The sequence below is a fragment of the Amblyomma maculatum genome, chromosome 1, assembly GCF_055883805.1.
Source record: "Amblyomma maculatum isolate TAMU_Amacu chromosome 1, ASM5588380v1, whole genome shotgun sequence".
NCBI classification, from domain to species: domain Eukaryota; kingdom Metazoa; phylum Arthropoda; class Arachnida; order Ixodida; family Ixodidae; genus Amblyomma; species Amblyomma maculatum.
This window is the reverse complement of record NC_139344.1, coordinates 407,836,595-407,860,251: the sequence shown is the minus strand read 5'-3', so window position 1 is coordinate 407,860,251 and position 23,657 is coordinate 407,836,595. Positions and strand designations below refer to the sequence as shown.

Genomic DNA, 23,657 nt, shown 5'->3' with positions numbered 1-23,657 from the left:
AATCAAATCGCATTTTTTGCATATCACACGACCTCAGCATGTGAATGAGATCACGGGCATTATTGGCACCTGGAACCAACACTGCAAGAAAAGTTTAGCTGGTGCAGGTGAATTCACCATCGTGACTCGTGGTCACTACCGTCATATGCACTTTTCTAGAAGTGTGCACCAAAACTTTTGGTGCTTCTACCAGTTTCAGCATTGCTATTCAATACTGCCCGTGTTCTGGATGACTATAACAGGCCACAGTAGGCTGAACAGAACCTTGTGCACTAGGTTTGCCAGTGCCAAAGGAACACTGAATGGCCCCTCAGCCACCCTTTAGCTGCCCTCTAGTTGCGCTGATGCCATGAATGGGTGCCCAACTACACTCTAAAATTGCAGAGCAGGCATTAGCAATTATTTACTATTTTTGCAATTTTTGTGCCTTGGTAAAAGCTGCTTAACAGTGCATGCAAATCAAACAGCAAATCATTGCTCGGTATGTCTAACCAACCTGAAACACAGCTGCCTCTCCTCAAAGCCAAGCCAAGGACAAGCCGGGTTTGTATACAACTGCCACATTTATTTCCATACAGCAGGCGGTACACACAAAGGAAAGGGGGGAAGGTGGATGGGTGGGGGAGGTGCCACAGTCTCATCTAGCTGTTGCCTCAGCCGCTGCACCAAGTGCAGAACTGGCGCAGGGCTCCCCCGGTGGACACTGCCCGGCTTGGGGCCGATGCACAGCAGTTCAATGTAACGACGACGATGCCGTCGGGTGCGTGGTGATTTCCAAAAGCAGAGCTGGAGGGGGTGAGGTGGCCACTCTTGCGCCCCACGTAGGGCAACAGCCACACCCGGGACAGATGCCATGATTGCAGACACACTCCCTCGGAAACACTTCACCATGTAGACTGCATCCCGGGATCATAAGGGAGGTCACACACGCACGCACACTCCGTAAAAGATGAACTTTTTAGATGGTCGAGTCTGTCATTACGTAAGGTATGTCGATGCCAGGTTTGTACTTTATGAAAAATAAAACAACCTTTCATTGCATGGCTTGCCCGGAAAAAACCAGCAGCTTCACCATTCTTTTGCAATGCACATAGGCCGCAGTAAAGATCAACATTGTACTTCTAATAAAAACTGTGTTTAATAATAAGAAAGGCAAATAAAAAGCTCTCTGCCCAGTGCAAACTTTTATAAATAGTCTCTATGTGAATTGCTAACTGCAGCTACACATGCAAAATCATGCAATACATTGCTGTCAAGGACACGATCAAACCACACCTTATAGTCATTTTTCCCTGCTGCAGTACAACAGAATAAATGGTGTGTGAACGGACCAGGACATGATAAAGACAATGCATTTACAAATCGTGGTCCAACTAAAAGCATTACCAAATTTCATTGAATGTACGCTTCTTGAGTCACAACACACGACACTTTTTACAAAAGAATAATTTAGCACCAAACTTGCGACACTTCAGAACACAAGCTTCCGTATCTGTATCCTGCTGGTAACATAACACTACCATTCTGTGAACGGTGTAAAAATCCATGCCCCAAACGGATTCAAAGTAACTGGCAACTGGCGATGGCTCGACTAGAACAACTGATGCAATGTCTACAAACCGACTGCCAATTTTGATTGATTCATTTGCACACCTCACCGTATGGGGAAAACGAGCACTGCAGAGGCTGCAGCGAATAGCTACATTAAAACCTGCAAACCAGTAAATCGCAAAAAAATAGAAGAATGCAGCTCAAAATGAACAGAAAAGAAACGCTACAGGTTTTGTGCAATATAAAGAAACCATTCGCACAAGTGAGCACATTCACTCAGGCAATGAAAACTCAAGTCTGCAAAATGAAAGGGAACAAAAGGTGAATATGAAAAATCAGCAGCGTGCGCATGAACAGCCATCCATGGACCAAAAAAAAATTAACACTGACAATCGAGAAATGAAGAAAGCAGGATATTGCCACGTCATCTCCCCCACAGTCAGGCCTGACGGGTGATGCCCCTCAAATTGGGGCAAGAGACTTGGCAAGCTTGTACAAAGCAGAGCCAAGCTGAAGCTGCATACTACAAATTAAGCCTAAAAAAATTGCACTGCAGCGATTAAACTTCACAGGATGAGCGACTGCAATGTCTAGCCTTTTTTTTCCCCCCTCATCTTCACTCTTGCATTGGAGTGAAACATGGACCAATACAATTTGTGCAATGGCCTCACTTCCACGAGAACTGATCAACCAGGCTCACCGAGCACTTCCAGAGCAACGATTTCTGCCCTTCTCAGAGCAACTACCCAAACCACTCTTTTTCCTGTTCCGTTCCTGCCAACTTGGCGAGATCAAAAATTGGAACATTACTGTTTGTGCCAGAATTGGGGTGGGTAGGCCGCATTAAAGGTTTCAATGTTCGGGGCGGGTCTGCACCGGCTATGCGCAGTGCCGAGTATCTGGCACTGCGCCAAGGACGCCACCACCGACTAGAAACGACCACCACACTGTCGCCGGTTAAAGCTGGCACGGCACATACCTCTATATCTCTATTTACGGGGCCAGCCACACCTACTTTGGCTTGAATTGGCCTTGATCGGCTGCTTAGCCGATAATGTCAATGGTGCAAGGGCAGCCACTGATGGTGATGCTGGCGATTAAGACGTGGCTTCAGATTTCTCAGTGCTAGTTCTGCAAAAAACCATCCTTGCACGGGCAGAGGTCACTTATCGAGAGGTTTAGGACAGTGATCATACAACTGGAAAGATGAGTAAAAAAACCGGGAGTCTCCCGGGCAAATCGGGAGGGTTTGCAAGTCTGTAGTTCCCCACCTGCCTTCAAAAGGGCTCTCGACAGTAACAGACGGCACTGCCTGGTGTACTATCATGTGGCCACAAGGACCGTACACACCTGTCTGCTGGTCCAAATATGCACAGCACACCTGCCTAAAAAACGACGCTAGCCAGCGGCCAAAGTGTGGGAGAGCTTCAGGCTAGAACCAAGGGATTAACGGCGCTAAGAATTGGGACAGTGGTGTCACCATGAGTGAGGAGAGAGGGGAGTTGTCCAGTGGGGGGAGTGAGGAGGCACCACCATCTCTACAAGAAACAGTCCACCCACAGATGACGCTAGGGATTAAAAAAAGGAGGAAGGGAGGAAATGGGAGCAGAATGGCCCCCCTCTCCCCTTCTTTCTTCACGGGCTGCTGCAGAAAGCCAGCCGGGCCAGGCGAGTGCCCTCGGTGAGCGGCTGCAGCAACCTCAGGTTCTCGGAGCTGAACCAGGCGGGCGAGTTGGCGGGGCACTGCGCGGGGACCCCTTCCTCCACCTGCAACCAGCGAGTCGCAGCTGCACTCAACCACCAAATCTGCGATGCTTCGCCTCACAATCCATCTAGACAATCCATACACACACACATCCCTCGCCTTTTCCCCAGCTCCACTGGTTGAAAATAAACTACCAACTACTAGTGCACAAGCTTAGTTGACAATAGCGACACTGCCCGTGCGCACTTAGAAACTCGTGGAAGCGGATCACACCACCCCCGAGCACCCAGTGTTTACCAGTTTTCTGGGTAGCAAAAAAATAACTTTCGTGCCTTCCCAAGAGGGCATCCAACCGTTCATGCAAAAGGGATTCCAATTTAAGCAGTGCAAGTGGATTTTCCTGTGCCGCTTTGGGCACTGGCAAAAGCAAGCCTTTGAAATGCTGTGCACCAATCTAAGGCACTCTAGGTAAATTTCAGAGAATAAAATAATGGTTTCTGTCAGAAAAGCGGATAGAACAGAAAGTTTTTTTTGCTGAATTTGCCGCATCAGAGAGAACTGTACCCCGCCTCTCTCAAAAGGCTAGGAATTGCGGCAATGGGTTTAATCATTTCGATTATCTCCTGAACGAAACAGTACCTCCACAATGAGCCCCTACATTCGTTCTCATCAGGCTCTTGGCAACACTGCAGTGCACTAGTGCCCAATTTCAGCTCTTCTTAAGAGCACTGTCGCCACTGAGAAAGAAATTTAAAGCTAAACACAACTTTTTAGGCTATAGAAAAGAGTCGCAACTTGAAATAACGAAACCACCGGGGAGAGAGAGACAAACATTTGTTCAGAGCAGGCATGAAATGTTCGCCCTAGGTGGGCAGCTTCCTCAGTCCAGGAAGCCGCAGACCCAAGCCATCTCCAGAGTCCAGTTGACCAGACTACGCTGATCATCCAGGCAGGAGCTTGACAGCTGAGTCTACCACTGCTCTTCGGTCAAGTCCTTGGTGGTTATGGTACCATGTGGTCCCTTGCATCCCCACACCACATGTTGTACGGCGTTTTGTACGTTACAAAACACTGATTCATATTTGTAGGCGGTGGGCGAGTTCTTGTATAGAAAAGGTGCCGTAGGCGTGGCTGTTGGATTTTTTAAAAGGTGACTGCTTCTTCTCTAATTAGTTTCGTGTGGGGTGGGGAATGTTTTCTTCTGTCAAGTCTGTAATGCAGGAGGATGTCAGTATATTTCTTGGGTACATCCTGTGTTCTCCAAAATTCTTCTGGAAATGGTGCCCGGTTAGCATATCCTTGGGCTGAGGCGTTGGCGGGCTCGCTTCCTTCCAAGTGCGTGTGTCCCGGAGACCATGTGATGTAGGTGTCTGGGAGGTGGTGAGCTGTGGTGTGACGGAGGATTTGAAGTGATATGCTGGAAATTCTTCCATTTTGATATTTTCTGCATGCAGACTGTGAATCAGTGAGAATGATGACATATTCTTTGCTCGTTAAAATTGCTAAGGCAATTGCAGCCTCTTCGGCTGCGTCAGTGTCATTTGTTGGGAATAGTTGCAGAGGTCTTTTCCGCAAACATGGAATCCATGACGCTAATGGAGTGGGCTTATCTTCCCGGGTATTTTGCTGCATCAGTGTACCTCGTTTCCGGATTTGTTCTGTGCACTTTGCTCAGGTCCCGAACTCTTGCCTGGCGCTGGTCTCTGTTGTATGTAGGATGCATATTTCGCCAAATGGGCCTACAGTGATGTATGAGCGGATTTGGCCCAGGATGTGCTGCTTGGTGTTTTTGGTCCTAAGCCTTCTCTGTATCCCAGTTTTTTGAAGGTTGCACATACAGTTTCTGTTAGTTTTAAGCGTTACAATTGGTTTACTTTGTGGGCCTCGGCAAGCTCCTCCCACACGTTGTGAGAGCCGAGGTGGAAGAGGCATTAGGCAGAGGCACGTTCGGATATACCAACGGCGATTTTGATGGCTTTACGAATGAGAGCATTGACTTTTTCCACTTCTGCTTTCTTTATATCTAAATGTGTTGTTCCGTATGTTATGCGGCTTATCATGAGAGCCTGGATGATGCGGACGGTTATCTTGTTCTTACATACAGTGTCTTCTGCTGGCTACGCAGCGGATCAGGTGCGCCACTTGAGTAACAGTAGCTTGAAGTTTTGGGAGTGTTGCGGACCCTGAGCCATCTTTTGGGATGTTTAGGCCAAGAGTGCAGAGTCGGCTTGAGGGATAGGGGTCCCGTCAAGAAATATTTCCGGATCAGGAATGTCATCTTTTGGTGGTCTTGCTAGAGTTCTGGCTTGAAGAACCAGGAGTGCAGATTTCTCTGATGCGCAGATGAGTTCACAATTTTTTAGGTAGTTGTTGCTGCAGTCGACGGCTTTCTGAAGGGCGCCTTGCTGCTGTCCTGGGCAGCCACCTCGAATCCAGATTGTTATACCATCGGCATATATTAGCATATGCCGTTGATTTTATCTAGATCCTTCGGGAGTTTTAGCATAGCGATATTAAACATGAAGAGCGATATAACAGAACCTTGCGGGGTGCCTTTATCCACTACCAGGAATTTGTCCGTCTTGAGGTTCCCCAAGCTTAAGCCTTACGATTTGTCAAGAATGTATGGAGATAGTTATATGCTCGCTCTCCGCAATTGGTGTGCTGTAGGTTGCGAAAAATTGCGGCGTGTGAGACGTCAAACACTCCCTTTATATCCATTGAAAGAATGACGCTCTTACTGTATTTGTCAAGATGGTCAGTAATATCCTCTTTGAGTTTGAGTAGGATATCTTGTGCGGATAGGTGTTGTCTGAATCCATAGAACGTATTGGGGATGTGCCCTTGATCTTCCAAATGGTTTGCGAGCCGCTTCAGGACTGTGTGCTCGTAGAGCTTCCCTGCGCATGAAGTGAGGGATATAGGTCGCAAGTTCCCATGTCCTGGTGGTTTGTTAAGCTTTGGAATCATGATCACTTCTCTACGCTACTGGTTATGTCCCCCCCCCCCCCCTCCCAGCTGTTGTTGATTTGCTCAAGGAGGTAAATCGTTGCTTATTGGTTAAGGTTGCATAAGACTTTGTTTCGGTCCTTGCCAGCGGTGGTATTTCAGGTGAGCTTCGCCAGGAACGCCAGTACAGTGAAGGCTCGTTAATTCACAACTCGTTAATTTGAAATTTTGGATAATTCGAAATAGTCATCGTGGCCCGGTCCGCAGTGCATAGAAGTCTATGCGCGTAACAGCTCGTTAATTCACTCAAAAATTGGCGCCGCCACCCATAATTCGAACTGCGCGCCGCCAAGCGGCGCTGTTAAAAACAATCGTTGGAAGCTTTCACGGCAGAACGATAGATGGCACAACCATCGGGACGCCGCTAGGGTGCTGGAACAAGTACTAAACAGTCTTTCCTGCCGCGACTCCTTCGAGGAACGACGTTTTAGTGTTATCGACCACGGTTTCGTGTTGCATTTCGTGAGCCCTCGTTTTGCACGCCGCTTGTTGTGAGCTTGTGTCCGCGAGATGTGTTCGCGTGGGAAATACTGTGCCAAGACGGTGAAGGAGAAAGTGGCTATTTTACGCGAGGTGGATGAACGGAAGGCCAGCAAAGTGGAAATCGCGAAAAAGCACGGGATTCCACCAAGCACGTTGTCGACGTAAGTCCGAAATAGGAAGGCCATCGAGGATGCCTATGAAACCGAAGATTTCGCCAGCAACAGAAAAAGGCTTCGGTTAGCCAAGTATCCGGAAATTGAGACCGCTGTGATCACGTGGGTGAAAGAAATGAGAAGCGCTGACATTCCACTGAGCGGCCCAATTATCATGGCGAAGGCGGCCGATTTCGCCCTGCGCTTGAATGTGGAAGATTTTGTCGCCTCCGAAGGATGGTTTCACCGCTTTAGAGACAGACATAATCTTGTCTTCCGGGTGTTGTCTGGAGAAGCCAAAGAAGTGGATGCAGAAACTTGTGCCACGTGGCGAAGCGGTGCTCTGCAGCAGTACTTAGAAAGCTACTCGGCACATGATATATTCAATGCTGATGAGACGGCTTTGTTTTATAAGCTCCAGCCCGACAGAACAGTAACATTTAAAGGGGACAGCTGCGCTGGCGGCAAGCGAAGCAAAGAGCGGATTACTGTTCTGGTCGCCGCTAATATGACCGGGACGGAGAAGGTCCCTCTTTTTGTTGTCGGCAAGGCACATAAGCCTAGATGTTTCAAGAACATTAGGACGCTGCCGACGGAATACTCCGCCAACAGCAAGGCGTGGATGACGGGCGAATTGTTTAAAAAATGGCTCTTGAAATTCGATCGGAGGATGGAGCTAGGGAAGCGTCAAGTTCTCCTCATTGTGGATAACTGCTCGGCACACAAAGTCGACGCCGAGCTGAAAGCCACAAGGCTCGTCTTTTTGCCCGCCAACACGACTGCGGCCTTGCAGCCGATGGATCAGGGGGTGATCAGAAACATCAAATGTTTCTATAGGCGCCACATGATCGAGCGCATGACTTTGTGCACTGGAAACCAGAAGACCAGCACCATAACATTGCTCACAGCAATGCACATGTTGGTGCGTGCATGGGAGCAGGTCAAGCCGTCCACAATTGCAAACTGCTTCCACCACTGTGGCTTTGCTGCCGGAAGTATGAAAGAAAGTGGCGACGATGGGAGTCCGGAGCCTCTGCCTGCGGCTGTGCGTGCTGTGCTGCAGGACGTCAGTTTTGATGATTACGTTGGAGTAGACAGCGATGCAGCAGTGTGCGGTGCCCTAAGTGATGAGGACATTGTCGCTGAAATTGTTGGGGAGCAGTCTGTCCCAGAAGAGGCAGAAGACGAGGACGATGACGAGGAGCAAGAGCTCGTGCGTCCATCCGCGGCAGAAGTTATGGGAGCGCTGAATGTCGCGCGCCTTTTCTTCAGCTTTGAAGAGGGGGAAGAAGACTCCCTGCGTCGCATTCGCATGCTAGAAGACCAAGTGAGTACGGTAGCCCTCAGAGAGAAGAAGCAGAAGATGATAACAGACTTTTTTGCTAAATAAATGTTTTTCGTGCCCTCCGGGCATCAAACGCCTTCATTTTTGCTCACTTTCATTAGTTCGAATTTTGGTTAATTCGAACTGGCCTGGCGGCCCCGTGGAATTTGAATTACTAGCTTTTACTGTAGTTCAGTCATCGTAAAAGGCCGATCTAGAGCCTCATTTCAGCTCCCTTGGTACACCGGATGTATGATGTGGTGTGGAGGTAACGAACTGCCGTTAGTGAATTGCTTCTTAATCTCATTCAGGATTTCTTGCTCCGTTCCAACGTGGGAATGTAATATTCTAGCCAAGTTTTTGCGAGATGTTGATTTAGACTCTGTGGTGCTGATGAGAAATTTTAGAATGTTCCAAGTATTACGCATACTCACAGTTCCTTGTGATCGATCGTAAAACTGGTTCCAATTTTGTCTTCCGAGGTGTTCAGCATACTCTTCGGCCTGTTTGGTGATTTTGGCAATCCGCTTTTTTACTGTTGTGTTTCTTTTCTGCTTTCTCCATCTTCTAAGGAGTCCTCGCCAGGCTTCCCAAAGATGCAGTAGATGAGAATCCACAGCCGGTGTTTCTATCGTGTGTTGGATATGTTTCGTGCGACGTTCAACCTTTTCTATTAAGGAGTTAGTCCAGGCTTCAAGGTCGGCCATGGACGTGGGTGTGGTGTCTCTTTTGAAAGCATACCAGTTCGTAAGGCGAGCTTTGCCAATGCGAAGCGGTGTCTTCTTATGGGTAATTGATCACCATATGATACAAAGTGAAATAAACCACCGGGGAAGAAAATCTTTTTCGTTTCGACAGGAATTTGGCTGTTGAAAAAATGAAGAATATCACTACATTCTGGAACCAAAATATACTGGAAACGGTCACTTATTTTACTCGGCTCCACTTTTCTGTGCAGGAGCTTCAATACAAAAAATATCAGACTTCTTCCTACATTTTGCCGCTCTGGCAATGAAGCAGGCGCCTCCTGAAGTGCAAAAAACTTCACTCTTGAACAGGAGGCCACATGTTTCCAACAGGCCAAACAAAACACTCGATGTGCGAAAGGCGTGGACGACCACTGCAACTGTGGCATGACGGACAGTGAGGAATCGTCCTGTGTCAGCAGCCGGCGCTGCCGCTTAAATATCACAAGCCTACATAGTTTCTAACAGATACGCCAGCAGAGCACCATTTTCGGCAAAAAAAAAAAAAAAAAGAAAGAAAGAAAAAAAAGAAAAGAAATTGTTATCATCACTACCCAATTGGCTGAATGTAAACAGCAACAGCAGAGCCGATGCTTGCTGGTGGAAATGTATGTACCCGATTTGTCGAGAGTGTGCCGCTGCAATTTTGGTACTTCTGGAGCCAAAATAAAAATATCGCAACTACAACTTTTGTTAATGGGGGATTGCTTTTTAATGATTCTTCACTGCTGAGAGGAAGCAAATGCACCGAACTCATGGACGCTCGTCGGGGTCACCAGATTTATTCGTTGCTGCAAAATAGTCGTTTTTGAGGGCTTTCATTATTGAGGGGTTCAACTGTATTCCGAAAACCTTCAAAGAATGGCCTTTCAATAGGAGACACCTGCCTCATTACTTGTGGTTATGAAAACTCTCAAGAAAAGGAAGAACATCAAATATGGGATGAGTCCTCTCCTCAACGCAAGACCCCCTGCAGCATGGCTGATGAGGACCTAAGGATGCTGCCAGAAGCACTTTCAGAGTCACAAGGTGCTCAATACAGGGCTGTGCCATAGGCTGACGTTCAAATTGTGCATCCTCATTAAAATGGAGTAGAAAGGTGAATTTTTCACACTATGAACAGACCTACAGAATTGCAGAAAATGGAGTAGAAAGGTGAATTTTTCACACTATGAACAGACCTACAGAATTGCAGTGAATGACAAATTTAGCCGATAGAAGCTTCAGCCAGAGCTCTAAACCTGTGCCTTATAGGGCCAGTGCTGTCTCCTTGACTAAATGCTTCCGAGAGCAATGGGGGTGAGAGAAGGCGTAATTTCCCCGAGGATCTTTTAAAACATTATGTTCAACATACATTTTCAAAATTGGGTCCTGACAACGCGAGCCGTAATATATTCGAATCAGCAAGGTCAACAAGCCTGCTTCTTCGGCTCCACAGCAGCTGGCTGCCGAAATGCTATTTCAAGGTGCAATGGTGCACAGCCTTGCCTTCAGGGCAATCTCAACAATCACTGCAATTGCCTTACACTGAAAGTGGGACCTAGCTAGATCCAGTGCCGACAAATCAGAGCTGAATTTTCAAGCACTTTCCATGTTCAAATGCTGCCCCTTACCACTGCTTTACAGCTTCCACTGCGATACTGTGGACCTGTGTCAGTAATTGTCAAGCAAGAACCGCTTTGAGGCCTTGGACCACATTCGATAGCACAAGGCACAGCTACCGCTGCAGTGCCAGCGCTTTTCGATACCACCCAAGCACCCATCAAAAGTTTCACCTTGGCGGCGTAGCAGCTGCGTAAACTTGAAGAAGGGTGCTGGAAGGCCTTCCACAACAGGTTTACGAGGGCGGCGCCCTCCCGGCCGGGCAGAGACACGTCGCGGTGTCGCTGCAGCTCCTCAATCATGTCATCGTCCAGATAGCCGTCACGCAGTAGCTGATAGGCAGGGCTGCCCGCCACCAACTGCAGCCGCCCAACCAATAGGCGGCCCGCTGGCACAGCTCCACTCACCTCGCGGCACAGCTCCCGGGCCACACAACACACCTGCCGGGGAAAGCACTGTCTTGTGACAACCAATAATGCGCACAAAATACAGTCACCACTTACAGCACTGACAACAGCATCTTTTGGGCAAGCCATTTACATATTCGACTAGACAGCGCTTATGCTTGTACCTGCTTTCTACCCACGCTTTTTTTGTGATAGCTGCTAAGGGTGCCAACCATGGGATCCACAACAGCGGCAAGGAAAGCGCTGAACAAACACAGCAAGAACTGAAACTGCCAGAGTGAGCAATGCAAATTCAATTCAACCTCAGCAAGAATACAAATTGTACATGGTTGCTTACTTCTTTACCTTTACACACTATGTACCCCTTCAATGCTACCCGATTATGTGCTTCTTACAGTCAATAATATCTGCACGTGCACCAGCACACCCCGCACAAAATAAAACCTGTAACTGCTCTCCTTCAGCGGAAGCAGCTGTCTTTAGGAGAGAGGCAAGGTATAGCGAATGTTAAATTTAGGCTTAATGAAGATAGTAAATTCTCTAGAATATTTACAAAATGGATAGTCTGGATAGCTTTTGAACACTTTCCTGCTTATGGGAAGTTAGCAGTTTTTAAGTGGTGCACCTAATAATTTTTGCAATTAACTGAACACGATATATATATATATACTAAAGTGTACAGTATCAAAATTTTAAATAGAGGACTTCCTGTTTCTAATGCTATTAGTCTCGACCAAGAGGTTGATTCGAAATGCTACAGAAAAATATTTTGCATAAAGAAATTCGAAACTAAATAGAAAAAGTTATAAAGTCATTTGCGAAACAATTTGGAAAGGAAAATAGATATAAACAGAACTTTAAATCCATGTGTGCAGAGTTCAGTTTTTTTTTTTTTTTGGGGGGGGGGGGGGGGGGGGGATTTTGTAGTCATCTTAAATTTCGGTCCTGTTCCAGGAAAGCGCCCCTCTGCACTTTTTCAGCAATTGCAGCATGTAGGAGGGGGGGACACTTGCTTGAGATTTCACGATAATCGTAAAGCCTCTCCCGCTGCTCTAAAAGCACAGCCCAGTGTCAATGTGACAAACTGCCCCCTGAGCTTCTTTTTGAAACAGTCTACAGACACCACAATGTACATCTTTAAGCCCTTCCCTGCCTTTTCTTTTTAGCACTTCCCTCCCTCACACTTTCTCCAGTTGCAAAAAGAGGCAGCCAATGATGCAGCCACTCTTGGTGGCAGCTGGCACCGAGCTCTTTGTAGCCCACCTGGAGTGCGTTGGTGCTGGGTGGTGCAGGGCTGAGCGCCGCATTGGCCACCACCAGCTGCCTCGGCTGTGGCTCTGGCTGGCCCAGAACCAGCGGCTGCAGTCGCACCGTCAGCAGGTGACCATCGGGTGTCTGTCGCAGGTGGCTCTTCACTGCCTCTCGGTCAGCCTCTTCCAGGGTCTCCAGGTCCTGCATCCACGGGGCATTGCTCACCAGATGACCCCAAACACAATGGCACACATACCAAAGCGGCCGACACAATAACCTTCAGAAGTGCCCAGCAGCTTCCCACAATGCCCACGCCTTTCTAGGCTTGTGGGTGACTGAAATGTTTGCACGAAGTGTTCTCAGGAAATATCCAAAGTGACACTTGAAGAAAAAAAGTCTGTCTACAACGGGAATCAAACCACTATCCCTTCGGTCCCCAGCCAAGCATGCAAACCACTCGACCACACCGGGCTTGTATGAAACTGATCATAATTCTGCTTGTCTAGCGCGAGGATAATATAGTAGCAATGAAAACAACTATGCAGTCAGTCATAACAATAATGATGGTGCATTTGGTTGATACGATGATAGTAACGATAGTGGTCGTGACAGTAGCAATGACAATAACGATGCAGTTAATGAAAACAGTCCTGTGAAGTGGCTTTCATTTCCACCCTTAAGCAGACTTAAGCACAGTCCTATAATTATTTTGCCCATAGTGCCATGCGTGGTGCCTATGCCGCAATTTCTGTGCAATAATAGGTGAATAAAGTAGAAAGAAGATGATAGTGGCGAATTTTATTGGCACAAGGGAATCTTAAGCCAAAGAGTATGATACACTAGGTAAATAGTCAACACAGGTAAATAGAAGTGGAAAGAGGTAGGAGATAATTTGTTCTGTTCAATACAGCAGCATGCTTTTATAGTGTTCTGCTTCTGCACAGCCATGACATTCCCCTGATGAGATGGTTGCACAGGAAAGGGACAGCAGCTATTTTTTTCCTCCAGACAGCATATAGCAATGTCAAGCGAGACTCTACGAGGGAAGCATGGGATGAAAAGTACCCACATATGCAAGCAAATTTCCACAGAGGTGGGGGTGCAGATTTGAGTTTTGCATCATAATAACCACTGAAATTAGGAGCTATTAAGAACTTCGTGAGCTTGATTTCAGCAGAAGAAGCAAAACCTTAGTGGTTATCAGCCATTCTTTTTTTTTTCTCAAAATACGCAAACGTATATTATGCATGCAAGTGTAACGTGTGTGACTTGATCACCTCCATTTGCGACTTCTGCTGGGCACCAATGCATACTGCCGCCTCGCAGATGAAATACTCAACTATTGAGTTTACTTTCAAAGCACGATCAGAATTATTGTCAAAGTAAACCGAATTCAACCTCAGCCTAAATACTTGCTGTGCCAATGCTGAAGGCACAGGAGATCAATAAATAGAACAAACCTGTTCGCCCTGATAGAACAGCAAGTAGAAAAGCATAGGCTTTGGGAACATTTCTAATAAATCGATTAAGCTTTGCTGACCTTAAATTTACCTGCTGCGTCTCCTCCCAGTTACTAAAGACCACTACTGTTATTGGATCTGATGCATGCACAATTTCAATAGAAACAGCGACTACAAGTTACATATTTTTCTTCATTTCAGCACATCATAAAGCAGCAAATAAATTTTTCTTTTTATTTACGCTGAGAAACAAACAAAATATATAGTGATCAGAAAGGAAAAATATATACGGTCGGTAAAGTTGATGGATACGCACAGACATTTATAAAGGTATTAAATATTAAACTAAAATACCAATACAAGAAAGGTAGTTACAACATAACTTCTACCCCACCAATATTTCCAATCTCTAGTCAATAATTCTAGGTAACGCAATTATTCCCCCGGCTCAACAGAGAACTTTAGCAGCAAGCAAAGTTCCACATTAACAATATTTTTATGCGAAAAAAGCTGCATGTTTTTTTCTCGAATGTTCGAATATGCTGATGTCCTGATGTCACAAAAAATGTCTCCTAAAGTCATCCTGCGCTTCTAATAGAGCAGATGACGCTCCCCGAGGAGTTGTATGTAATGAGCAGGCACGTCCGCATAAAAATGTGATCCGGTGTACAACTTCCTGCGACAGTTCGGCGTCGGCCCACATCGAACTCCGCACATGCAAACTATGACATTTCTGCTAGCTCGCTTCGCTGACGGAGACACAACAGAAATAGTCATTTGCCCAGTTCATTGTTGAATTATTGTTTCAATGGTTACAAGCAGCAATGTTGGATGTTTCATGAAAAGCAGTGGCTAGTTCCTAAGTGTTGTCACTATGGCTCCAGTGCAGAGCGCATCAGTCCTAGCAACACCGAGCAAAGTGGAATGTCGTTGCATGGAAATGCCACCAGCATGGGTGCACTCTAAATTCACTTTTGCACCACCGGTGAGCATCACACCAACATTTTTCTTCCCTTTTTCGTACATCGTGGCCCGATGCTATGACGCGCCACATTGTCGCACTTCATTTCCTGACCTAAAAATAGCAGCTGGGAACCCACATCAGCTGTTGTGGCACTTGAGTCACCACGAAAGCACTGCCTTAATGTACGCCCCAGCATTACCACGCGTCCTGACTTTCAACTGCATGATGAAAGGCCAAGCTAACTGACTTTTCTGAAAAGCATGAGATGCTGCAATTAGTGAACGCCATCTAGAATCCACGATGGCTGGCTGCAAACTCATAAAAAAAAACCTCCCAATTCGAATATTCAGATGGGTCCAACACTTCCGAGTAATTGAAGAGAGGGCTGGATCAAACCATGTAGCAAGTACTATTCGCAATTTCGAATATTCACTCGTTTCCGCAAAAAGCAACACATTTTTAATAAACAGAACAAAAAACTGTATTGTGCTCATGCAGCCTCTGCCATGGTTTCGGCCAATTTAGTGCTTTTGATGCTGTACGCACAGAAAATCACATTTGGATTGAAACGGTGCAATTGATGCTGCTGTCCCACCCCTGTATAAAACAATCTTGTAAACATATTTAAGCACTGCACCTCAACTTTTCCCACTATTCATACAGCGATGATGTTCACTGACAACAGAATGTTACAGTTAAAATATCTTGGATAATGCCAATGCCATCAATTGCCTGCAAATTTCTAGAATTCATCAAATTTTGCTTAATACCTATGTGTTACTAAAGGGCCAATAGCTGGTTATACGGTACAGGCTTATCAATTCGACCTGCACTCAATTTGGAAATCTGGACAATCTGAATGGCTGGCACGTTTCAGGCCAATGCCCATACATGTTTATGACGCCAGGCACTCGCTAATTTGGACAATACAGGCACCAAGCCAGTCGCGCTGGTGCGAGGCCTGTATAGCCCAAACCAGTAAGCAGCCGACTGTAGCCTAACATTTAGAAAAAAAGAGCACTGCGCATTCTTTCCAGCAAATAGTGAGTGGGTGCGACGTACGATTTTGCCATGCACCCCTCCATCGCCAAACATTGCTACCATTGCTAATGGTGCTGGCGTCGTAGGCTGCCACAACAATGATAACAATCCCATTGCTCAGCTCTAACACCTACAAGAACCAAGGCTATGGTGCACTGGATACGGGGTTTCGGTCGGTGCGGACATCCTTTGCGCTGTACTGGCTACTTTACCAGCTCAAAGCTGAAACGTATGCTGTACAACTAGATCCGTATGCCTGTTCCGTTGATTCATGCTGGAAATGCTGGAAGGTATGTTGGAAATCGTACATCCCTCTCAGGAACTCACAGAAAGCAAACTCACTTTGAGGCTGAAACAACAGGGGGAATTTGGAGCATATTCGTCACCTGTGAACAGCCAACACTGGCATTTCAACCAGTACAGAATGTAGAAGTAACAACAGCTGTGTGGAGCTGTAAGCATGCTCGAAATAATGCCGAATGGGCTAACTTCAGTCCCTGCTACTGTGATAGCGATGGCTGAAGAGTTACAAGTGCAAAAGTAAGTTAAAGGAGAGAAAGTCCAGGAGCAGACCAAGAGTAGCACGTCTTCACCAAGACCTATACCGAACGACGAAAATCAGAGCTCCTGCTGCACCACAGTTTCAATGCAGTTGCAAACTCATATACAGTGAAATCTCGTTACTACAAACGCCACTTTTACGAATTAACGAAATTTTTAAGAGTGCCCGGCAGATTTGATATGTTTTCAATGTAAAACTATTTCAGAATTACAATTTCAAAATAGTGTATATTTCAAAACAACAAACGTATTTTATTTCTTCTTCTATAATTTTGGAATATCAGTATTACGAATTCAGCTAAAATTGCAGTTGCAGCTTGCAACTCTCGCGTGAAACGAAACAAACCGCCGATTCTGTGTGTATGGTCCGTGGGCTGTAGCTATCATCATCAGGACATCTAGGACCAGCTCTTTGCGCCACCATGAAGCTATATGTAGTTTATTACGCAGTAGCCAGCAGGCCTAGCTGCCGGAGTTTTTTTCTTCCTGTGTAGTGTGCCATATGCGCCTCGGTCGTTCTATTTTTATTTTTGTTTTTGCCGCAGATTATCTTATTGCTAAGTTTGTGCGAGATTGGCGATGATATTAGCCAGCGAAGTGCCAAGAAGATATGAACGCAGCTGCTTCTACTGCAAGAAATCGACACAGGGAAAAAGCAATTCGGCCTCTACAGGCAGCTAGCATTGCCCCATCGACTGCCGTGATCGTTATGAAAGACCGAGACAAGATTTTCAAAGTTCAGGGAGCATTGAAGATGGGGTCATAGAGAACTTTGGTGTTTTGTTTTTTTTTTGCTCATGGACAAAATTCGTACTTTATCGCTCAATCCAATCATGCACGCAATGAGGTGTTCCAGATAAAAGGAAGATGTATGTGCTGTAGTGGTGTAACATAGTGCGCAGTCGTGTTTGCTGCACGCGGCAGAAGAAAATAATTGATTTCTTCAAATCAATCAGCTTTGCAGTTAGTGCAACATTTTCACTTGAGGTTTTGCTCATCTACACACGTGCCTACTGCCAAGGTACGTCATTTTCATACTTAGGTTTAACCACTGGCTTATAATCGCAATTTTTCATTACAACGATACTTCAAAATAACCAGTAGAAAGCGTCAAGGACTGCCTGCAGCCGAAGAGAGTTATTTGCATTGGACGTCCATGTTGCAGTTTCGTGCGTTCATGCACCTCAACTTGTGGTGTCCTCTGATAGCACCCATAGGAGTTTTTTGTGCGCTCAATGGTGTCACATGCCACTCGTGCAGTTTCCTATGTTCTGCTGGGACAAGCACGACACGAGTGCGTGGAACCGTGCACCGACAGGACTAATGGTTGAATTCGGGGCAATCCCACAGTACAGCATGCATTAGCAGACAATGATACTGGTAGCAGTACAGTCAAACCTCGATATAACGAACACGCATATTACGAATTATTGAATATATCGAACTCTTCCGAAATTATTTTGTCAAACACATGTATTTTTAACGTACCATAGCGAACACGGTTCGGCATAAAATGGATATATTACGAACTTCGCGACGCCAAGCACTACCTCACTTTATTAGCAGGAGGCAGGCTTCGTTGCAGTACATGTGTGTTGTGCGGCGCAGCAAACGTTCAGGACTACCTCGCAGGCGCTGACAGTGCCACAGATGCCACGACGGCATTAGGAGTTGACAGCCAAAGAAATCTATGGCCTCCGAGATCACCCCCGCGCACCTATTTGTGCGCGCGGAGGTGATCTCGGAGGCCATAAGAAATCGTTCGCCTCTCACAATCGCTGACAGCGCTGCTTCAGCAGCGGCGGCAGCGGCGCGATCGAATGTTGCTTTTGCCTTCTTGGTTTTTGCGTCTTTCGCGTTTTTAGTGTTAACAGCGACGTCACAGCGTGGCCGTCGTAGCGTTTGGCGGAGGCTGCATCGGTCGTCGTGTCGAGTGTGGTGTGTGGGTATGCGTAGTGCTGTGATGACGATGAAAGTGAAAAAAAGAGCAGCACTGACGTTAAAGACCAAGCTCAAGATAAAATCAAGGCCTTCAAGGCAATTTACAAGAGGAAACTGATTGACACTCTTCTTGTGAAGCTTCTTGTGAAGATCGACTTGCTGGGAGCATTGAAGCGGCATCAGACAACGTGAAAGGCGAAATGATTGCCAACTACTTTCAGCACGCAGGTTTTGTTCCAGTAGAGGCCCGTGTATCAAGTGACGATGGGGACGATCCTGACGAAGCAGAAACAAAGCTCCGCGAGCTGAGCCTGGAATGATTTTTCGCGTTTTGTTGGTGACATGCCCGCAACGATGACTGTAGAGGACTTTGTAGGCGGCGACGACATCGCGGCGACCACGGCTGTACTGACGAACGCCGAAATCGCTGTGGAAGTTTCTGAACAGCAGACGAAGCTCAGGCTGACCCTGCAGATGATGAAAACATTCCGACTTCACAAGAAGCGCTTGCTGCATTGAATTTACTGCGCCGCCACTGCAGTGCTGTTGAGAGCAGTGGGTTTGCCCTTGTTGAGTGTTTCCAAACTCTGGAACAGGGCGTGACAAGGAACGCGATCAACACAAAAAAGCAGGCCGCGATAATGCAGTTCTTTGCGCGTAAACAAATGAACGTGACCCAAGTAGGCACCCTCCGAGTTGCTGCACCTTCTCCGATTGAATTTCGCTGCTCTTGCGTGTATTTTCTACGAAATTTTATATTACGAATTATGGATAGAGCGAACTATTTTCAGACTTTTTAACTGTTCGTTATAACGAGGTTTCACTGTATCTCACTCTACAATGGACTTCCGACAGAATGGACTTCGAACAGGCTTCGACAGAGAGAGAAAAAAAAAATGGAACATCTCAAGTGGGCATATTTAAAAAAAATGCTGAATATGATAGCAATGGCAATGCATTCACGCAGCAAACTGGCCGACGACCCGTGCGTCTAGCTGGAGCTCGACAATGTGTGCATCAAAATCAGTAAACATGACACCATAGTGTGGTGCCTTACAAACCTGCTCCATCATAAAGATTTAGTGAGCATGCACTGGCATAGCTTCTTATTCGCAATGCGTACAAAGATATATGACTGCCTCTGTGATTATCGAGAGTCTCTGCGGCCCTGGAAACCGGGAGGTATAAACAGCAATGGCACCCTGCTGTTCTCCAATGCTTCCCCTACCTGAACTGCATGGTGCAGTCGTCAATATGTACAGTCTTTGTAGAGCCCGGGGGGTCTGCTTTTGAGCCATGCAGCGGTGCTGATTTAGCTTTAGTGAAGGTACTTCCCATTGGAGAGGGTACGACAAAAAATCTTTCCACCAAGAGATTCGGAACACTGGACATGCATTACAAGCCGCACGAAGGGGCTTAGAAGCAGACCCCCTGGGCTCTACACTTTTGACAAAGACTGTACCTGTACACTGGAGCATCCCTTAAAGACCCATTAATGGTCAGCAGAGAGGTTCTGCAAGAGCAGAACTCTGTGACAATCAAGCTCATCAGAAGCACTATCGGCGTCATTGCCAGTAGCGCTGGGCTACCAGCGAAAATAGAATTTTCCCTGCCAAAGCCAATGGGATCATGCCAAACCTGAAATTCTAGCACAACTTCAGAGCACGTGGGTATAAGGACAACACATCACAAATTGCTATTTGAAGACACAAAATAGTAAGAAATCTATACTGCCCCCTACTCGAGGCTTTTCATTTCTTCGTTCAGCTAGCCTGGATAGGCCGTGCTCTACCTGCTATGGAACCAAATAGAAGGGCTCCTTACCTTGGCAACTAGGCTCTGCAGGGCATGACTGCTGTGCTCCAGCACGCGGAACGCAGCACGACGAACGATCAGGGCCAGGCCCGTGCCACGCAGCAGCTCGTGGCCATCAGGCAGTTGGGAACCCAGGGGGCCCCAGTGGGCCGCCTCGACCCCCTGCAAGGCCAGCACATCCACCTCGGAGGCCTCCCGGAGCACCCGCTCCACGCTAGCTTCCGCCATGTCCAGCCACGACACCGAGAACACCCCCCGCTGTGGAGTCCCCCCCACCACATCTCCATTCTCCCGTGGCACCGACAGAACACCCGGAAGGGGCGCCCTGGGGGGCACCACAGGCACTGTGGGAGTGGGAACTGCCATGTGGGGGACCGTCACAGGTGCCGTTGAGGGCGGTGAGGCCACTGCCGGCTTGGCAGCATCCGAGGGTACCGACATGTCCACACCACTACTACTCTTTGCCGGTGTGTTGCACGGCTTCTCGGAACTGGCCTTCTCAGGACTGGATTTTTCTGGACTCACCTTGTCCGCACTGGGAAAGTTGGGGAGGACAACCGGCTGGCTTCCAACATTCGGTTTCTCAGGGCTGAGTCTTTCGACAACCCTGGGCTTCTCTGCAGGTGGCTTTTCGGAGGGTGCATTTTCATGAATTGCCGGCTTGTCGGACAACAGCTTTTCTGTGCTCAGCTTAATGGGGCTTGTCTTTTCAGGGACTGGCTTTTCCGTAGTACTTGGCTTCTCCATGCTTGGTTTTTCCACACTCAGTTTTTCCACGCTAGCTCTTTCAGCACTTGGCTTCTCGGAGCCATGTTTCTCAGGAATTGATTTCTCGGGACTTGGTTTCTCAGGACCTGGTTTCGCGGGACTTGGTTTCTCGGGGCTCAGCTTTTCAACCCTCTGTTTATCAGGGCTGGCTTTCTCACAACTCGCCTTTTCAGCACCCAGCTTATCAGTGCTGGGCTTTTCAATGGGGGTCTTCTCAGGGGTTGGTTTCTCAGGAGCTGGCTTCTCAAGAGCAGTCTTTTCCGGGCTCGGCTTTTGTGTCTGCTGCTTCTCAGGACTGGGCTTCTCTTCCGACGACTCGTCAGTGCGTGACTTTTCGGGAGTACTGGATGCAGGTTCTGCAGATACAAAAAAAAACACCAGTGAAAACAACGAATGGGTGGAGTTCAATCTAAAACCACTCAATCCCATGATCAGAAGAAATTTCTGATTCATTTGCTCCAAACGAAAAGCAAGCAATTAAGGGGAGACACTGGTCTTAAACTTTTTATTAGAGACATCGTAACAACATTCAGCATGCATATGTATTTCTTCCTGCTGTTCTCAAAAATAACATTCAGCATGCATATGTATTTCTTCCTGCTGTTTTCAAAAATGTAATTTGTTTCACTATATCTCAATTAGTACTCAAACTAGACAAAACATGACTGATGTCTAATTAGATAAATTCTTACAGGTCGTTAAGACGCTTTCCATCAATATTAATTGGTTCCAATTAAAATGTAGCTACAGCCAAAGACCTGCCATGTGCAGCTATGCTATATATATTGTTACTGAGGTGCATTATCATATAAAAATACCCAATTATACTGATGCCCCATAATTTTAATACATATTTAGCTGACATTACTGTCTCCAGAATTTGATATGCCCAACCTAGCAACATAAAAACAGCATAGTTCTACTGTTCAATCCTTCCTGAATTCAACGGTATAAGACTTATTAGAATTGTGACACAAGAACATAACGAAAAGTTCCGTAAGGCTATTCATGTTTATAAAAAATTTTGGGTGGAATCTTCAACTGCACATTTTATTTGAATGTTCCCCGCCTGCCCCCCTGCAAAACAAAACAAAAAGTGTCTTATTCCATCCAAAGAAACATATACAGTGAAAGCTCGTTAATTCACAACTCGTTAATTCGAAATTTTGGATAATTCGAAATAGTCATCGTGGTCCGGTCCGCAGTGCATAGAAGTCTATGCGCGTAACAGCTCGTTAATTCACTCAAAAATTGGCGCCGCCACCCATAATTCGAACGGCGCGCCGCCAAGCGGCGCTGTTAAAAACCATCGTTGGAAGCTTTCACGGCAGAACGATAGATGGCACAACCATCGGGGCGCCGCTAGGGTGCTGGAGCAAGTACTAAACAGTCTTTCCTGCCGCAACTCCTTCGAGGAACGACGTTTTAGTGTTATCGACCACGGTTTCGTGTTGCATTTCGTGAGCCCTCGTTTTGCACGCCGCTCGTTGTGAGCTTGTGTCCGCGAGATGTGTTCGCGTGGGAAATACTGTGCCAAGACGGTGAAGGAGAAAGTGGCTATTTTACGCGAGGTGGATGAACGGAAGGCCAGCAAAGTGGAAATCGCGAAAAAGCACGGGATTCCACCAAGCACGTTGTCGACGTAAGTCCGAAATAGGAAGGCCATCGAGGATGCCTATGAAACCGAAGATTTCGCCAGCAACAGAAAAAGGCTTCGGTTAGCCAAGTATCCGGAAATTGAGACCGCTGTGATCACGTGGGTGAAAGAAATGAGAAGCGCTGACATTCCACTGAGCGGCCCAATTATCATGGCGAAGGCGGCCGATTTCGCCCTGCGCTTGAATGTGGAAGATTTTGTCGCCTCCGAAGGATGGTTTCACCGCTTTAGAGACAGACATAATCAGAGGGGGAAAAAGACTCCCTGCGTCGCATTCGCATGCTAGAAGACCGAGTGAGTACGGTAGCCCTCAGAGAGAAGAAGCAGATGATGATAACAGACTTTTTTGCTAAATAAATGTTTTTCGTGCCCTCCGGGCATCAAACGCATTCTTTTTTGCTCACTTTCATTAGTTCGAATTTTGGTTAATTCGAACTGACCTGGCGGCCCCGTGGAATTTGAATTAACGAGCTTTTACTGTAAAAAGAAAATCTGAAGATGTGTACATGATGAAATTGTAAAAAATATTTTCATAAGTTATGAGCTGACTTTCTTTTAGCCGACGAGAGCACAGGGCTAGGGTATTCAGCTCCAAGGACTATTTTGTGCCCTGAAAATGATTGCGTGAAGGAACTAGCAGTTAGGAGCCTAAGAGGCTCGAGCCCCCTGTTGCAAACAGCTGGGTGGCCCTGAAAAGGTCCAGTGTGACGCTCGAGCAGTTGACCGCTAATGTCTTCGCTATCTCGTCACAGGTTCTGCGCTTCATGTGCTTCATAAAGTTGTTTAACACTTTCATGTCCACAATCACAAACTATGTACCGGCATCAAATTCCCCGCCGACACCGAGGTGAAACTCTCGTTGGGTCGCTGACTTTCACAAACTATGTACCGGCATCAAATTCCCCGCCGACACCGAGGTGAAACTCTCGTTGGGTCGCTGACTTTCACAAACTATGTACCGGCATCAAATTCCCCGCTGACACCGAGGTGAAACTCTTGTTGGGTCGCTGACTTTGATGACAGAATGGACTTTGCGCCAACCAACACAGTGCGCCAGCTGTAGAGTACGGTAAAGCCTCGTTTATCCGGATTTCATTAACTCGGAAATTCGGTTAACTCAGAATCGCTGCATGGTCCCGGCAAGACTGTGTGTAGTTCAATGGTGGCAGACGCTGATTATCTCAGAGGTATTTACCAGTACATCGGTTAAAGAACTCCTA

At 46.8% G+C, this 23,657-nt stretch overlaps 1 protein-coding gene across 3 annotated transcripts in view; it reads right to left on the bottom strand.

The window, feature by feature from the left end:
• Positions 1 to 544: 544 nt before the first annotated feature.
• Positions 545 to 23,657, bottom strand: part of LOC146208835 (uncharacterized) — a 41,272-nt gene continuing 18,159 nt past the window's right edge. For all 3 annotated transcript variants that reach the window (XM_084596249.1, XM_084596239.1, XM_084596246.1), the window contains 4 exons: positions 20,022 to 21,136; positions 12,243 to 12,431; positions 10,746 to 11,012; positions 545 to 3,318 (listed from right to left, as the gene is read on the bottom strand). In XM_084596249.1, the coding sequence (XP_084452375.1) occupies positions 3,187 to 3,318; positions 10,746 to 11,012; positions 12,243 to 12,431; positions 20,022 to 21,136 (1,703 nt within the window). In that variant the 3' untranslated portion in view covers positions 545 to 3,186. The remainder of the gene's footprint in view (positions 3,319 to 10,745; positions 11,013 to 12,242; positions 12,432 to 20,021; positions 21,137 to 23,657) is intronic.